This window comes from Podarcis melisellensis (assembly GCF_964234715.1).
Source record: "Podarcis melisellensis genome assembly, chromosome: 9".
Classification (NCBI taxonomy): Eukaryota; Metazoa; Chordata; class Lepidosauria; order Squamata; family Lacertidae; genus Podarcis; species Podarcis melisellensis.
In genome coordinates, this window is record NC_138541.1 from 77,255,962 (window position 1) to 77,271,610 (window position 15,649).

The following is a 15,649-nucleotide window of genomic DNA, read 5'->3' on the forward strand; positions in this document are numbered from 1 at the left end:
CTTCCACATATTTGTGTGTGGCATTTTGAAAGCCACAGAATTCACTCGTTTTAAAAATACATTCTTGGGGATTTTCTATATGCTTATTTGCCTGATTCAGAGGCAGGTGCTGCCCCAGGAACCTCAGCTGATGTGTCTGCTGCGCAGATCAGCTGGGAGAAGGCGCAGTCATTCAATATGTGCACAGTTGCTGCCGTTAGAGTGTTGCTGTTATTATTTTACTGAAGGTGCAAGTAGAATGAATCAATAAGCTCTTTCCCTGAGACATTCTCTACAAGCTGTTCTTTCCTGCAGCAGGAGGTTTCCCTGGTGTGAATTTCTGCTGCAAAATAGAGGAGAGTTTGTGGAGGAAAGGTGGGGAAAGAGTCGTGGAAACCCTAACTTGTCGTGGAAAAAGGCTGCAAGAGGTTGTCCAGGCACATATAATTCATGGTACTGTAAATAGTGTCAAAACAGATGCTGTAGGTTTTCTGAAGCTAGGCACATGTGGAGCCAGTCAGTCTTGTAAAGGAGGGTATTAGGAGTGCCATGTAGGAGCAAGATATAATTTTGCCCTCACATACAAAGGTCGGATTGCTCTTATTTGTGAAGTTCTGCTTTCATCCAAACAGCTCTGTGCTGCTGAGGAAAAGAGAGGACCTTGCTCATTCAGAACTCAGCATCTCTTTGCATTCAACCTTTGTGGAGTTCCAGATTGCTATCTTGGGTTTGGGTGTGGGTGTGTTTTCTAGTAACAACGGAAGCAAGCAACCCTTTTCATTTCCATTTTCTGCAGGGATTTATTCAGTGGAACTTGTAAATGACAGCCTATATGACTGGCATGTAAAACTTCTAAGGTAAGTTCCCTTTTCCCCACCCCAACACTGTGCTAAATCAGTGAGTGGTTTTGCTATTGATGGATAGCTGGGTTGGTGGATGAAGGTGCATGATGATAATCATTTGATGTCCACACCTAGGAAAGTTGTATACTATGTTGCAGATTAGAATATTTGCTTAAGGTTAGGGTTGTCACTCTAGACTTTTTTGTAGATCTAATTGGCTAGGTCACTTGATTAGCCAGTTCATCTCTTTTCAAAAACAGACTTTTAAGTGCTTATAAAACTGCAGAGGGCTGATACTCTTGCAGGAGAGGCATTCCTTCCTGTGTAAAGTAAATCAGTCCCCATTGTGGCACAGTGTACAGTGGTACCTATTTAATTAGTTCCGCAAGTCTGTTCCAAAACGTTTTACAATCTAACAAGATAATTGATCCATAAAATGAAAGCAATAATCAATGTTCTGTACTATAAAATAAATAAGACAGTATTGTAGATGATAAAAATTATTTTTTTTCCTTGCCTGCACTGGTGATAGTCATGGGGGGGGGGGGGCTTTTATCCATTTCCACAGTCACACAATCAATCAATCATGAAATGAAATGAAATGAAATGAAATGAAAAAAACAGTCACAAAAATGAAAAAGCCACACAAACAAAAAAGCAAAAAATAGCAAAAACAAAAGCCCCAAATATGACCTCAGAACACTGCAATCAGAAACAGAAGGCTTTAATTTTGATAGGGGTAGGCCTTAAATTAGCTGCTCAAGGATACAAACAGAAGGAAAAAAGCCTTTATTACGATGGGGGGGGGGACTTAAATTTGTTTAAGGGTAAAATGGGATGAAAAAAACCTTAATTACTATGCGGAGGACTCAAATTAGCTGCGCAACAGTGAAAACAAGCTCAGGAGCATGTTCGGCTTCTGGGGCAAAGTTCAAAAACCGGAACACCTACTTCCGGGTTTGCGGCATTCAAGTTCTGAGTTGTTCGGGAACTAAGCTGTTTGAAAACTGAGGTACCACTGTATATTGTCTAAACCTTGTTTTTATTCATACAAGAGGTGCTAAACAAGACGCAGCAGCCCTGAATGCTGCATGTCATCTATTCTTCTCATCACCCAAAAAGCCCTTCCTCCTCCCCAAGGCTACAAACTGTTCCTTATACATTTCAATAAATACATAAGGAGTATTTCAAACTGCTTGCTATTTATCTAACAGTTTATAAACTGTTCTCAAGAAAGAATTCTTCCAAAAACAGTTTAAAAAATACGCACCAAAACATAAAGAAAATAAAAAATTTAAACTGTTTAATTCACATCCATCTTTAAGAATGCAAAGCCTAGAGACTTGGTGGGCATTTTTTTTTTTTATCAAGTCATACATCCTTTGAGATTCCTGTGAAACAGAGAGTCTTGGGATATGGAATCTGTTCCTCAAGACTCCTAAGTCTGCAGCTGATGTGCAGGAATATTCCCTATTCTCTGATGACTTCAGCATTGCCCTCCAGAGAAACACTTGCCTGCAGCCAGGATGTTCATTAGGACCCTTAACTGCAGGTGAGCCACACCCTGTAAACAGCTGGCCTTTCGTTCTGAAGTAAATGCTTCACTCAGCATGGCACGGCCTAGTTGTTTGTGAAAGGTAGTGACAACCACTCAGAACTGAGCCACTCACTCCTTCTGCTTTTCCTCATTCTCCATTGGTAGGGTTGATCCTGACAGCCCTTTGCATAGTGATCTTCAAGTCTTAAAAGAAAAAGAAGGTGTAGAATATATTTTGCTCAACTTCTCTTTTAAGGTAAGAGGAAAATAGTATCCAGTGTGAAAAAAATTTCATTGCTATGTAAATCCAAAGCAAATAGTTAACGAGAATTATGTTCTTTAATTTTATTGAGTCTACTTTGAGTAGAACTTGGTTGGATACAAACCCCTATTGCAAATAAAAATAATTAAAATATAGGACTTCAGAATGATGTATTTGCAACAGGGCATCAAATTTAGAAAGGTTTTGACTTTTGGATTTACTTTTTTTGTTCTTAGGATAACTTTCCCTTTGATCCTCCATTTGTGAGAGTGGTCTCTCCTGTGCTCACTGGCGGGTAGGTGTTGGTTTTTTTTAACACATACAAACAAACATAGTGTTTTGCAAGAATGCGCGCGCGCACACACACACACACACAGTGTTTCTTAAGAATAAATCACAAAGCTGTTACATTAACATTTGGGGAGTTATGTTTTAGCACATGGTTATGTGGCCACCTGATGTTGAACTGGAAGTCTTATGCAGTGCAAACATCTGTCATAGACAGCAGTGACCTAGGAGGTTTCCTAACTTGGCTCTACCAGGATAAGTGTTCTTGTTAGAATCATAGCGTTGGAAGGGACCATGAGGGTCATCTAGTCTAACCCCACAACTGTGCACATTCTTGGGCAGGAAGACAAGCATGGTACAGCTGTTGCAGGTCACCTTGCCATCCATGTCTCTTGGTCCTATGTACCCCATGAGACAGCGCCCCAACCTCCCCCTCAAAACACCCCTGTTTACAAGTCCTGGTCATGAGCTCCCAGAGACTGCAATCAACTAACTAGGACTGTTGTTTTAATGGAATTTTTGTATTTCCACCCTGCAAATGCATTCAAGGCAGCTTACAAACATCCTGAAACAGCAATTGTACAGCAATATCAAATCTAGATAATTTAAAACAGCAATACCAAAAAAAGAACACCAGGAGCACCAGAAAAACTAAAGCCAGGCTGCCTATGAGCAGTTATTCAATCAGGTGGCACTGAGGGCAACAATAAAAACCATTTGGGAGGGAGTTTTACAGTTGGGAGTTCAACCCTAGGAAAGCCACTTGCCTCTCTTCCAAGGGCGGAGTAAAACATACAGGACCTCCAGTGACTGACTCTCCTGCCAGGCTGGTTCATGTAGGAAAAAGCAACCCATAAGGTACCCAGTCGGGACCAGGTTACTTTAAGTCACCTCACTTGCCTGCAATGAGGAGAAGATGAGGCTGACTTACATTAATCTCTCTTTTAAAATGTGTTGCTTATACACCAGCCCTCTTCTCTCCAGAGTTTTAATTAATGTTCCCTTGCTGTGCTTGTGCCTTTTGAGAGGCTGGAGCGGGTGTTGAGCACATTCTCCCTTTTTTGCAGCAGCCATAGGCCATAGCCATAGGCTCATACTACTTGTGGTGTAACAAGAGTTGTGCTAGATCAGACCAAAGGCCTGTCTTGTCAAGCCTCTTTTTTTCCCAGTGGCCATGCAGTTGCTTCTGAAAAGCTTGCAAACAAGACATGAGGGCAGTGGCTCTCTCATGCTGTAGGTATTCTGAGGCATCTAGGCATCATGATTTGTATTCAGATTACCTTTGTCCCCTTCTAAAGGCATATTAGATAGTAGCCATCACCACATTGTGCAGCAGCCAGTTCAAGAGCTGTAACTGTGCTGTGTGGTTTTGTCTATCCTAACGCTCCCAGCAGTTAGCTTCTTTGGCTGCTCCACCTTCTAGTGTTAGGTGAGAAAGTGGTGAACTTCTCTCTGTCCTGGGAGACCCCACACTCAAATCCCCTGTAGCCTTGAAGCTCGTTGGGTGACACTCACGCTGCAAACCCACTGGTGAAATTGGCAGGATAAAACGGGTGGGGGCAGGGACAGGGAGAGACCATGTTTGTGACACTGGTCGTCTTGTGGAGAGGTCAGCGTAAAGTAACAGACCGACCACTTTGCCGTCAGTGAAGCTGACAAGAATTCACCCCTATAAGGACTATGCCACTTCATAAACCGAGGGCGGAGGGGAATTGAGTTGCAAGCTCATGCACCTCTACTGTGTCAAGCCCTGTGCCTTTGGAAAGCTAGCATGTCCATTCATCTCCTTTGCAGAAGGCATTTGCATGGGGCGGGCAGCTGAGGGCATGCAAACATGAGATCTCCATACTTGCTTTCTCAAATGGCACAGTGCCAGGAGCAGTGTTGGCCTTGATATTTCTTCATCTTTAATGGTGGGCTAGCTAAGGCCATGGTACAGCCTGTACCAGTTCTGTAGTCTTTTTGTCACTGGATCTCCGTTGCAAGTACTCAGTGTCATAGAGCCTTGGGACTTTCCTTGTCCAGCAAGCTATGCATCTTTGGATGATCCCCCATCCCCATTTCAACATCATGGAGCTCTAGGAATCAAAAGGAGCTGCCTTTGGGTCTTCTGCACCTTCCCACAGACTTGTTGGGAATAGTAGAGGGAGGACAGAGTTCCAGCTGAACTCTGTTGGCTGAGAAACTGTGTGAGGCCGACCTCTCCAAAGCCACCAGCTGATAGGGGGATGTGTGGGTGTGAGAAGAGTAGCAGTGGTTCCCACGCTGTGTGAGAAGAGTTGCTATCAAAGCAAAGCTCCGTGTTTGTTTGACATTTAAAGGTTTTGGAGAATGGTGGCAGCAGACTTTAGTGATGATGCCCCTTTGCCCAAGGAAGGAATCCAGCAATTGGCTGGAAGAATAAAACTTAAAGCCCCCAATCTCTCGATTGCTACTTTCATACACAAGCTTGGCAGAAATGGTTTGTTTTGCATTGTTGTCCATATCAGTTCTGATGCGCGTGCCAAGAGTTGACAGCTTTATCGCTCAGGTGCACAAATTCAGTTCCCACGCGTTGTGACCTGTCCCCGCTCCCGCCTTGTCTTGCCTCCTACTGGAAACCTTGGATACTGTTCTGAGTGCAGCATGACTGTCAGTTGCCTGTAAGGACCACCTGGAGTTGGTTTTTGTCTTGCTTCCTTCCAACTTTGGTTCATACCTCCGGCTGACTCTGAGAGAAGGTTTGCCCCCTTCCCCCACATTCACACATGACACTGAACATAATGAGGCCAGTCTTCACTGCAGTTGCTAAAGCAGAGGCATAATGATGGATGTTTTGGTGACCAGTTTCTCTGGTCACAGAGATGCCAAAAGCACAGCCGTGTCACTTGAAAAAATTCAAGCATGATTTAAACTCTGACTTGGTTCAGACATGGCTTCCTGTTATGTGAATGAGCTGCAGTGACCCTCAGTCTCACAATCCCACTGCCTCCTTTTTCTGCTGGGAGGAGATCAGAAGCTTCTGAAAGTCTGAAACCACGGTTTTGAGCCTGGACTGTCCTCCATATCCAGAGTTTAAACAAACCAGTTTTGCAAAATCTGATATACAGTGGTACCTCGGGTTAAGAACTTAATTCGTTCTGGAGGTCTGTTCTTAACCTGAAACTGTTCTTAACCTGAGGTACCACTTTAGCTAATGAGGCCTCCCTCCGCTGCCACACTGCGATTTCTGTTCTCATCCTGAAGCAAAGTTCTTAACACGAGGTACTATTTCTGGGTTAGTGGAGTCTGTAACCTGAAGCGCCTGTAACCCGAGGTACCACTGTAAAGAGAAATGGAGGTTTCCTTAAAAGTGGAACAGCTGCTTCTGATACTTCAGCCACAAAAGGGGGGTCTTGGCGACCTGTACTTACCTTTCATGTGAATGGACTCCTCTTCAACAATATCCAGTTTTAAGCAAAAACTGGTACCTCGGGTTTCTCTTTACAGTGGTACCTCGGGTTACAGATGCTTCAGGTTACAGACTCCGCTAACCCAGAAATATTACCTTGGGTTAAGAACTTTGCTTCCAGGTTGCCAATGAAAGAAGAAATATTTGTATTCATTTTATGTTTCCGCTTATGTGCTTATTTATGTTAATATTTTCTTACATTATCTGTTGTCAGTACTTAATTGAAAGCCTCAGTAAACACACACACACATTTTAAGGGGGACTAAGCTCTAGATTTGTTCGCATGATGGGAAGCCATGGTTTCCTCTTGCATCTGAACTGGGCCGCCATTTAGTAAAGTGGCTTTCTTTGTGGGCCGTTTGCATACATTTTGTAACTGGTGGTAGTGGCCAGCTGGGGGAAGGGTTGATCTGATAGCACTTCCACTCTTGACTCTCTGACATGTATAACTTCAGAATACATCATGTGAGAGATTAACCAAAGACGACTGTGCTAATTTTCTACTCCAGTTGGAGGGAAGTGAACAAAGGTTAAAAGTGGTGATTGTTTTTAAATGTTTCCTTTGTTGTATTTTATAAACCGCTGACAAAGAGAACAGCAAAATGTAACAGTAATAAAATGCACTAAAATGAGGACTGGATTGTTGTCAGAACAGTGATATCAAAACAGTGAGTGCGCAGTGATTATGCACAGTTGGCTAACTCTTTCAGCTACATCAGGGCTGATTATAGAGCTGATGCCAAAGGGGTTTAAAGCCATGGATTGAATAGCTTGGATGCCAGGGCCTGGCCCAAGGCATTTTGGCACCTGAGGCAAACCACAAAATGGCACCCTCCTCCCTGCCAGGGAAGAAGGGGAGAGGGAAGCTCTACACCTGCCTCACCTGGTCTCACAGGTAGTCTGTTTCTGTTTGATTCTTTGAGTTCACATAGCTTCTCATTTGTACATTCATGAGCTTTTATCGTGTCCAGAATAATTCCAGTAGACCAAGCCAATGAGGACAGCTTGACATTGGCTCACCAATATTTAACCTTTTTAATACTCCTAATCTGAGCGTGCTGTCTAAATGGCTGGCTCCCATCTGAATGACATAAGCAGACAAAACAGTGCTGGGAAGATCCAGATTGTACAACTCAGAATAACCCTTCTGTTGCATATGATTCTAGTACACAAATGCTTGTCTCATAATTAATATGTTAGTCTTTCCAAGGTCTTACTGAAAATCATACTCTAAACTTGCTTTTCTGTCCTGCAGGTATGTTCTCGGTGGAGGTGCATTATGCATGGAGCTGCTTACTAAACAGGTACATGCAGAATCAAAAGCCTTGCTCCAGATTTGTCTGCTCCTATGGAAGTCCTCTGCAGCTGGTTGAACAGACCCCCATTTCCAAATTCTTATAACGTCCAGCTGACTCAGAATGGCATCTTACAGGGCGACTAAAGCAGTTTCTGTGCCAGACTGGGCCTATACCTTGATTGAAATGAATCTAGAAAATCAGTTACCTCCAAGAGTGCCTGAATTGGGTCTACGACCACTCGCTCAAGAATGGGAGATTAGCACTGGTCAGTAGTTGCTTAGATTTTCTGAATCAAGGGGTGGTTTCTTGAAGAGTGGTTTTACCACTGTCTCCTTCAAGCAGGCAGAGACCACCCTCTCTTACAAGGAGGCATTAATCACCAGCCAGCTGTCCCCTCCCTGCTAGTTTTTATCAGCCAAGAGGGACGAGAATCCACAATGCCATGACCAATCCAAGCATTTGGTCCACCCTCGATGCCTTCTTTGCTGCCTTCACTGCTACTTAGGTAAGCTCGATGATGCAGCCAGATCTTTCCTAGAGTTGTTTGAGCTGTCTCCCAACTTGTTTAATCACCCTAAGCTCTGGAGGTTGCCAGGGAGTCAAATGGGCTCCCACAAAGTGGGAGAGAGCAGTCAAGCTGATCATGTCAATGGCCTGAGCCATTCATATATTCCCGAGATTGCCCAGGGCTTCAGCAGGAGCGCCAGTCATATCATCTGCAAAATCCCCCCCAAGCCACCTGGAAACCCACTGCATCCATCAGCCTCCGAGGACAGACCATCCTCATAGGTCCCCACCTCTGAAGAAGGGAAAGAATGCTGAAAGCCTCAAGAGAAAGTGACTGGACCATGACAAGGGTCAATACCCCCCCCCCTTTCAGAGCACCCTGTTCCTGCCCCGTGGAAAAAACAAAGTTCAGAGTGTGGCCTCCCACCTGCTTTGGACTGGTTGAGACAGTCCCATGGTTATCATGGCAGCCATGAAGTCCTGAGCCTCCGCAGAGCCAGTCACCTTGGCATGGGTCCCTCAGAACCAACCATCTGAGAGTCCTCAACATCAGCTCAGGCAGGGAAACTGCTGAGCAGGAAGGTGGGCAGTATACCAACAGAATCCCAATTCTGTCCCTATTGCCCAACGCCTGGAACACACACTCTAGATTCTGCCCCGCCCCGCCCCCCCGGCAACTGGACAGTGAGAGAATTTCTTTACACCACAGTAGTTCTCCCTCCCTGACCCTCAAGTCTGGCCTGATGGGGACAACTGGGTGAGACCACCCTGCTCACCCACCCAGGCATCAGTGATACAGACCAGATGGGCTTCCTTATCCACAACCGGAGAATGCTTCGAGCTGCATTCATTCATGCTGGCATTCAGCAACAGCAGCTGCAGACCAGGCAGGCTGATATGACAACCACAGTTCCTCAGGTTGGAGGAGGGGCTGGAACACGACACAGTCACCAACTGCCTGCGTTTGTGCCCCTTACCTGGCCTGCTTTGCCTCCTGTACCGTACCTCTCCCTGCCCTGAACCATTGTGATTGGTTCTCCCCCTCTCCCCTTTTCCCAGGCACATCCCAATAACAGTCCTGAATTTAAACACAATTTAAAATTGGTTAAAGACAAATAAAAATAATTAAAACAAAAACAGTTTAAAATACAAACTAATCAAAACAAAGTAGCTGAAAACAATTAGAAAGATAGACCAGAACACTAGACTGTGTGTCACAGTAAATCTTTCTTTCCAGCTAGAAGTAATGAGCTCTGAATATATTTTTAATTTATTAAACAAACATTGTAATTGTTATGAATTTTCATGGCATTTGGAGACGTGCTTACGATTTTATTTTTTACCTTGCCAGGAAACTTTGACTTTTACTCTTCCTTGCTCCCCTGTAACGTACTCCTGTTTCATATTTTCTCCTCTTGTGGCAAATAATTGCCATTTTCAAAAGTTAGAACATCAACCCAAATTAACCTGGTTTAGTGTAGAGATGTCTGTTTGGGATTGAATGTTTTCTGCAAGACAAGTGGACAAAATGCAATCCTATTCTGGAATTTTCTTTTCTTTTTTTTCAGGGTTGGAGTAGTGCCTATTCAACAGAATCTGTCATCATGCAGATCAATGCCACATTAGTCAAAGGAAAAGCCAGAGTACAATTTGGAGCAAATAAGGTAAATACACGCCAGTATTCTTTTTCTGCTGTTCATGTATTGTGGTAGAACAGCTAGTGTAAGAGCAGTCCTGGTGCCAAATGCATTGCTTTCCTTTCCTTTGGACCACATCAGCAGCAAGGCCAAGAGGGGGGTTGTGTCTTCTGGGCCCAGGACTTGCGCCCCAGTCACTTTGGTGCCTCCAGCGCAGCAAGAACAACATGGGAGGCTGTGGTTATGAATTAAGCTCAGCCTGATTGGCACTTTTTTTCAAAGCTGGAAAAGCACTAACTAGGCTTGGGGAGGGAGGTGGGGAGCCTCAAGGACCCTGTCAGAGCCCTCCTGCCTCCTTCTCAATGCCACTGCTGCCCCAAGAGCTGCTTCTTGCTCCCTGCCGTGCCTGGGGCAACCAAAAAAGGCTATGTTAGACCACCCTAGTATGAATGTGTGTGACTCACAGTAAATGATCAAAACAGGCACGCAGTTGGCAATATTTTCTTGGCTAGTTGACTGCAACCCCATACCTGTGAAATAATGTAATGTGTGCTGAAGAATGGTTGTTGGGCTTTGGCGGTTTTTAGATGGGGCTTATTGCAGAAGAGGCAACCCCCTCTTCAGGGAACTTAACCATTCCAAGCAATGTTTATGTCCCCCAGGATCCCACCAGTTGGGAAATCGGGGAAGATTTCTTTAAGCAGTCTTTAAGCAGACTGTGGGGAGAGCCTGTCACCAGCAGCGTAAAAACTAACCAGCATGCATCCAGGCTGAGTCAGAACTACTCTGTCATGGTTGGGATATGTACTTCAACCATTCATCTCTTTCTTTCAGAACCAATATAACCTAGCAAGAGCACAGCAATCCTATAAATCTCTAGTACAGTTACATGAGAAAAATGGTATGTATGGTATGTATGCATGCTATGGTAAAACACATAGTTGTGTAAGTATAACGTCAGAGGAGAGAAGCCACTCCGCTCCCCATATGCATGTTTTTCACAGGCACCCAGAGCTGCGCATAGCCTGGTTCTGTAAACAGTGTAATAGTGTGTTGGGAAGTTGGTCATAACTTAACTCCTACTTCCCTGATACATAAACATAATCGCAACCCCCACCAAGGTTTAATCTGAAAATTAGATCAGCTAATTAATCTCAGTAGACTGGCAGGGCAGCAATTTAAGGTCACACTTTTTGCGGAGGTCTAGTGAATTAAATAAGTGAAGGAAAGAAGTTAAAATTTACCTTTCTAATAATGAATTGTAGTTTTGATTTGGTTTCATTGTAGATCCTATCAGGCCTGGTGCTAGTGGTTGACAGTTGTCCCAGGGCCCCTCACGCTGGCCCAACCCAGCTGTGCCACCCTACCACTCTCCTTGCCAGGCTCCCAGACAGCCATTTCAGTATTGAGCAGGCCGTGGTACCACTTCTCTGTGCCCATCTGTGACAGCCAGCTGCCATTTAGCTTCTCCAAAGTGCAATGCAAAGTGCAATGCCCAGCAGACCCACACTGGGGGGAGCTGGAGGCCCATCAGTGGCACCGTACTGAGAGTCCCCTTAAGACTGGTCCTGGTATTAGATACTGGTAATATAAAGGTAGGGGACACAGGTAGCACTGTGGTCTAAACCACTGAGCCTAGGACTTGCCGATCAGAAGGTCGCGGTTCGAATCCCCGCGACGGGGTGAGCTCCCGTTGCTCGGTCCCTGCTCCTGCCCACCTAGCAGTTCGAAAGCACATCAAAGTGCAAGCAGATAAATAGGTACCACTCTGGTGGGAAGGTAAACAGCGTTTCCATGCAGTGCTCTGGTTTCGCCAGAAGCGGCTTAGTCATGCTGGTCACATGACCCAGAAAAACTGTGGACAAATGCTGCCTCCCTCAGCCTATAGAGCGAGATGAGCGCCGCAACCCCAGTCGTTCGCGACTGGACCTAACAGTCAGGGGTACCTTTACCTTTTAATAGAAAGGTGGGTTGATAATTCTTTGCTTGCATGTTTGATCATTAGGACAGTCCGTCAAGTAAGTTGTTTCCAAATGTTGCTGGTTTTTGCACAGTATCTTCCAGTTGCAGAACTGGATTCCTAAGCACCGAGTTATTTATATGTAGACTGAAACACATTAAACAACTCATGTTGTCTTATGTGGATGCTCAGAACACCTCTCTGCACTGGTGCTTCAACCAAGTGTCATGGTATATTATATAGTTATTAAGCACGTGTGCAATTACAAAATGGGTGTTGCCACCACTGCTGCACATTTGTTAATGCCAAATCTTTTTTTATATATACTTCCTGCAGGCTGGTTCACACCTCCTAAAGAAGATGGTTAACATTGTGGACTTTTCATACACTTGGACCAATGTCAGTAAAAGATTTTCCTTCCAACACAGATTCAACTATGAATGCCCCCATAACAGCCATACTGAAGATTCCAGCTCATAGATAACTAGTGGATAATCTGTTGACTGACACATCCAGTATAAGCTACAGCTGTACAATTCTGCTCTTCTGTCAAGTATCTCCAACTGAACAGTTTTGAAACTCTATTGTCCCCATGAATTAAGCATACCAATCCCCACTCCATTTTAGAGTGTGAATCCTTCAAACTGGGCTCGTGGGGTTTACTAAAATACCAGTCATTAAGATCTCCCTCCCTTTTGTATGCACTTATTTGTTTTTCCAAACTGCAGACAACTGCAATATATTTTATTTAAAGCCAACCAAGTTGAATAAAGTTAGTTTAATAATATGTTACAACGTTTTTAGGTCTCATTAAATCAGACTCCTTCCTCCTCCCCTTGGTCTAAAACTGAGAGCATTCATAGTATTGCCAAATTTGATGATGATAGGAGAACCGTAATGTTAAATCATTAGAACTTTCCTCCTTCTTTCATGGCTGTATTGAGGATATGAACTGTTTCTGGGCAGAGATGCCCTTGAGGTGTCTTCTGCTGCAGCAGAGCCAGGCTGTGCCAAGAGAACTTTGTGACTAGTCATATCCACTGGGGCATCGGTTTTTTGCTGGGCTACTTTGCTACTTGTTGGCTCTTGTTGGCTCCTTTGAAAGGAGGAGCCATAGATATAAAGCTTGAAGTTATTTAAAATACTAGAAACCTTCTTAGGCATTCGATTCTATTAACGGGTTGTTGCAATCATTTGTAGAGTAATGAACTTTAAAAAGCAATTGGCAGAAATCAAGAAGACACTCCTTTGAAAATGTTTTTTTAAACAAAAGCTACAGTAACAAGTCCCAGGGATCACTTGATTCAGAATTTTTTAAAGAAGGTTGCTATAGTTGTGACCATGGTTTCGTTGAAAAACTAATGGGGAACTGCTCTTCCATTTAGGAAATGAATCTGGATCTGTAACTGCTGTGGGTCGGGAACTGCTATAACATTGCCTTATCTTTTTAAAAAAAATCAGGTGTGATTTTTATTTTTTGGTAGCTGAAATTGACTAGACCTTTTTGTTCACAGGAAATAAGGGTATAAGCACTTTTTTGGAGGGAGGGGGGGTCTCCAGAAATGTCTCTGCCCCTCAGCCCTCCTTCTTGACCTTGGAGAAAAAAATCCTAAATTTGTGCTTTTTTGTGCCCAGGCATTTGGTCACATATGCTGTTTTTGTTTGGATTTTTTTAGCTTGGAGGATTGGATTAGAAGGATTTGGCCTGGTCAAAGACTGTTTCATGCAGTCTTTTAGGGAGTGGATGACTTCCAGCTTCCCTGCTTGTTTGATTGTACATATTATTCCAGTGAAATCCTGTTAGCAGCCATAAGGCAGAGGCCGAATTCTGTAAGCATTTCTGCAGCTCCTTTTCAAACCTGAGGCTAAAACTTTGAATACATTATTGAATTCTTTAGTATTCTAATGGACAAGCAGAATGACAGGTGCACCCTTGGCTTGCTTTTTATTGTTTCTGAGTTTCATTTTTCATTGCAGAATTATTTAGCAGTGTACGGTAATCTGTAAACTTGCATCAAGTTTATGAATAAAGAACCATTTTAAGAATTCTTTTTGTCACTTTATTTCTGGGAGGAGTCTGCTTTCAGTGACTGAGTGTGGCATCTTGCAGCTGATGTTTTGTAAACATGAGAAATGGCACACAGTACTAAAAAGGGGATCTACTATCACCTTAAACTAATACAATAGTTTAAAAAGCATAATGCCAATCTTTAGTAGTGGTGTTTAAGCCCATCGTGTGGTATTCAACCCATGAATAGACCCACTGAAGTAAATAGATATGGCTAACATAGGCTCATTAGTTTCAATGGGCCTGCATAAAAGCTGCATGTTCACATTTGCAAATGAAGAAGCTAAGTTATTGTCTTTTTTGTCACTGAATTAGAAACTAGAAAAAACCAAAATCATGAATCACAACTTGGCGAAAGTGGGAGAGCACTGTGATAATTTTAAATGACCTACTTCTCACTCAAAACTTCTCATGAAGAGTTGGTTTTGTCTTTCAGTCTCACAAATAACATTCTGTGATACAGATTCATATAGACATGACATTAGTAACTGAAGTAATTTTGAAGCTTTGTTGGCTGCTTTAAAGAAAATATTTGAAGTTGTTTGTCTGCAGTCTTGAGACAATGAATGCAAAAGTAGAAACCAGAGAGCCATGCAGGGTTTGGGGGGGGGGTCTTCAGTTTACTCAGGGTGGAGTCCCCTCAGTGCCCCACAAAACTTTCGGCAAGGGGAAAGTTCCCTCCGGCCTCCAAGGGGAGGGAAATCCTTGGCAGCAGTGTACAGATTTATTATATGGGGCATTTTAGTTTAAAGAAAAGTTAAGTAAAGGGACATAGAGGTGTGTGAAATTATGTATGGCATGGAGAAAGTGTATGGAGTATCTTGTGATACTGAACCTGGGGCCCCAATGCAGCATTAGTATCTGAGGATTCAGGACAAACACACAGTGTTTGTGCTATGCAAAGTGCTATGCAATTTGTCCCTTCAAGAGGTAGTGATTTCCACCAGCTTTGATACATACACAAACACACACACACCTCCACTGTCAATGACAGTATGCCTGGTTTCTGGGATTCATGGGGAGGTGAGTAGTGAGCCAGAATACTGGGCCAGTAGAGAGCAAAATTTTGGCCTTTTCTAGGTATTCTGAAGACTGCATTCTTGCCCCTTCTTATTCTTCTCCAAGCTAAATATATCCAGTTCCTTCAGATATCACTTATAGGAATTATCTAGTCAACACACAGCTGCAACTACATCCCAGGGTGGTTCTCATGATAAAATTGGGGGGGGGGGACCTTGACCTTCTTGGAAGAAAAGTGGGATACAAGTGTAATGCATGAAGTTTCACTTGTGCACAATTTCCTCTACTTTGATTGAAATTGAAATACTTTATTGTCACTTGTACAACTTGTATAGTGAGGTTATACGAGCACAGGCAAAGCCTGAGGATAAAAAGTGCCTCTCAATAAATTCCCAGCAACTGCTGTTCAGGGGCTTTCTTCCAGTGATCCCTGTTATACCATGAAGCCATCATGACTTGTAGTTGGTGGTGGTTGTATCCTCCACAAATTGTATAATCCCCTTTTAAAGCCATCCAATTTTGTACCCATAATGACATTTTGCAATTACAGTGGTACCTCTGGTTACGAACTTAATTTGTTCCGGAGGTCTGTTCTTAACCTGAAACTGTTCTTAACCTGAAGCACCACTTTAGCTAATGGGGCTTCCCGCTGCCACCGATGTGCGATTTCTGTTCTCATCCTGGGGCAAAGTTCTCAACCCGAGGTACTACTTCCAGGTTAGCGGAGTTTGTAACCAGAAGTGTTTGTAACCTGAGGTACCACTGTACAAACTTCATAGCTCAACTATGTGCTGCGTGAAGGACTTCTGTTTGCCTTATCC

General features: G+C 43.6%; 1 protein-coding gene across 4 annotated transcripts in view; it reads left to right on the forward strand.

The window, feature by feature from the left end:
- Positions 1–13,786, forward strand: part of UBE2Q2 (ubiquitin conjugating enzyme E2 Q2) — a 41,018-nt gene extending 27,232 nt beyond the window's left edge. For 2 of the 4 annotated variants that reach the window (XM_081925717.1, XM_081925718.1), the window contains exons 7-13: positions 776–836; positions 2,524–2,614; positions 2,857–2,915; positions 7,594–7,642; positions 9,712–9,807; positions 10,615–10,690; positions 12,077–13,786. In XM_081925717.1, the coding sequence (XP_081781843.1) occupies positions 776–836; positions 2,524–2,614; positions 2,857–2,915; positions 7,594–7,642; positions 9,712–9,807; positions 10,615–10,690; positions 12,077–12,108 (464 nt within the window). In that variant the 3' untranslated portion in view covers positions 12,109–13,786. The remainder of the gene's footprint in view (positions 1–775; positions 837–2,523; positions 2,615–2,856; positions 2,916–7,593; positions 7,643–9,711; positions 9,808–10,614; positions 10,691–12,076) is intronic. The other 2 variants (XM_081925719.1, XM_081925720.1) reach the window with 1 other exon arrangement.
- The last annotated feature ends 1,863 nt before the right edge of the window (positions 13,787–15,649 follow it).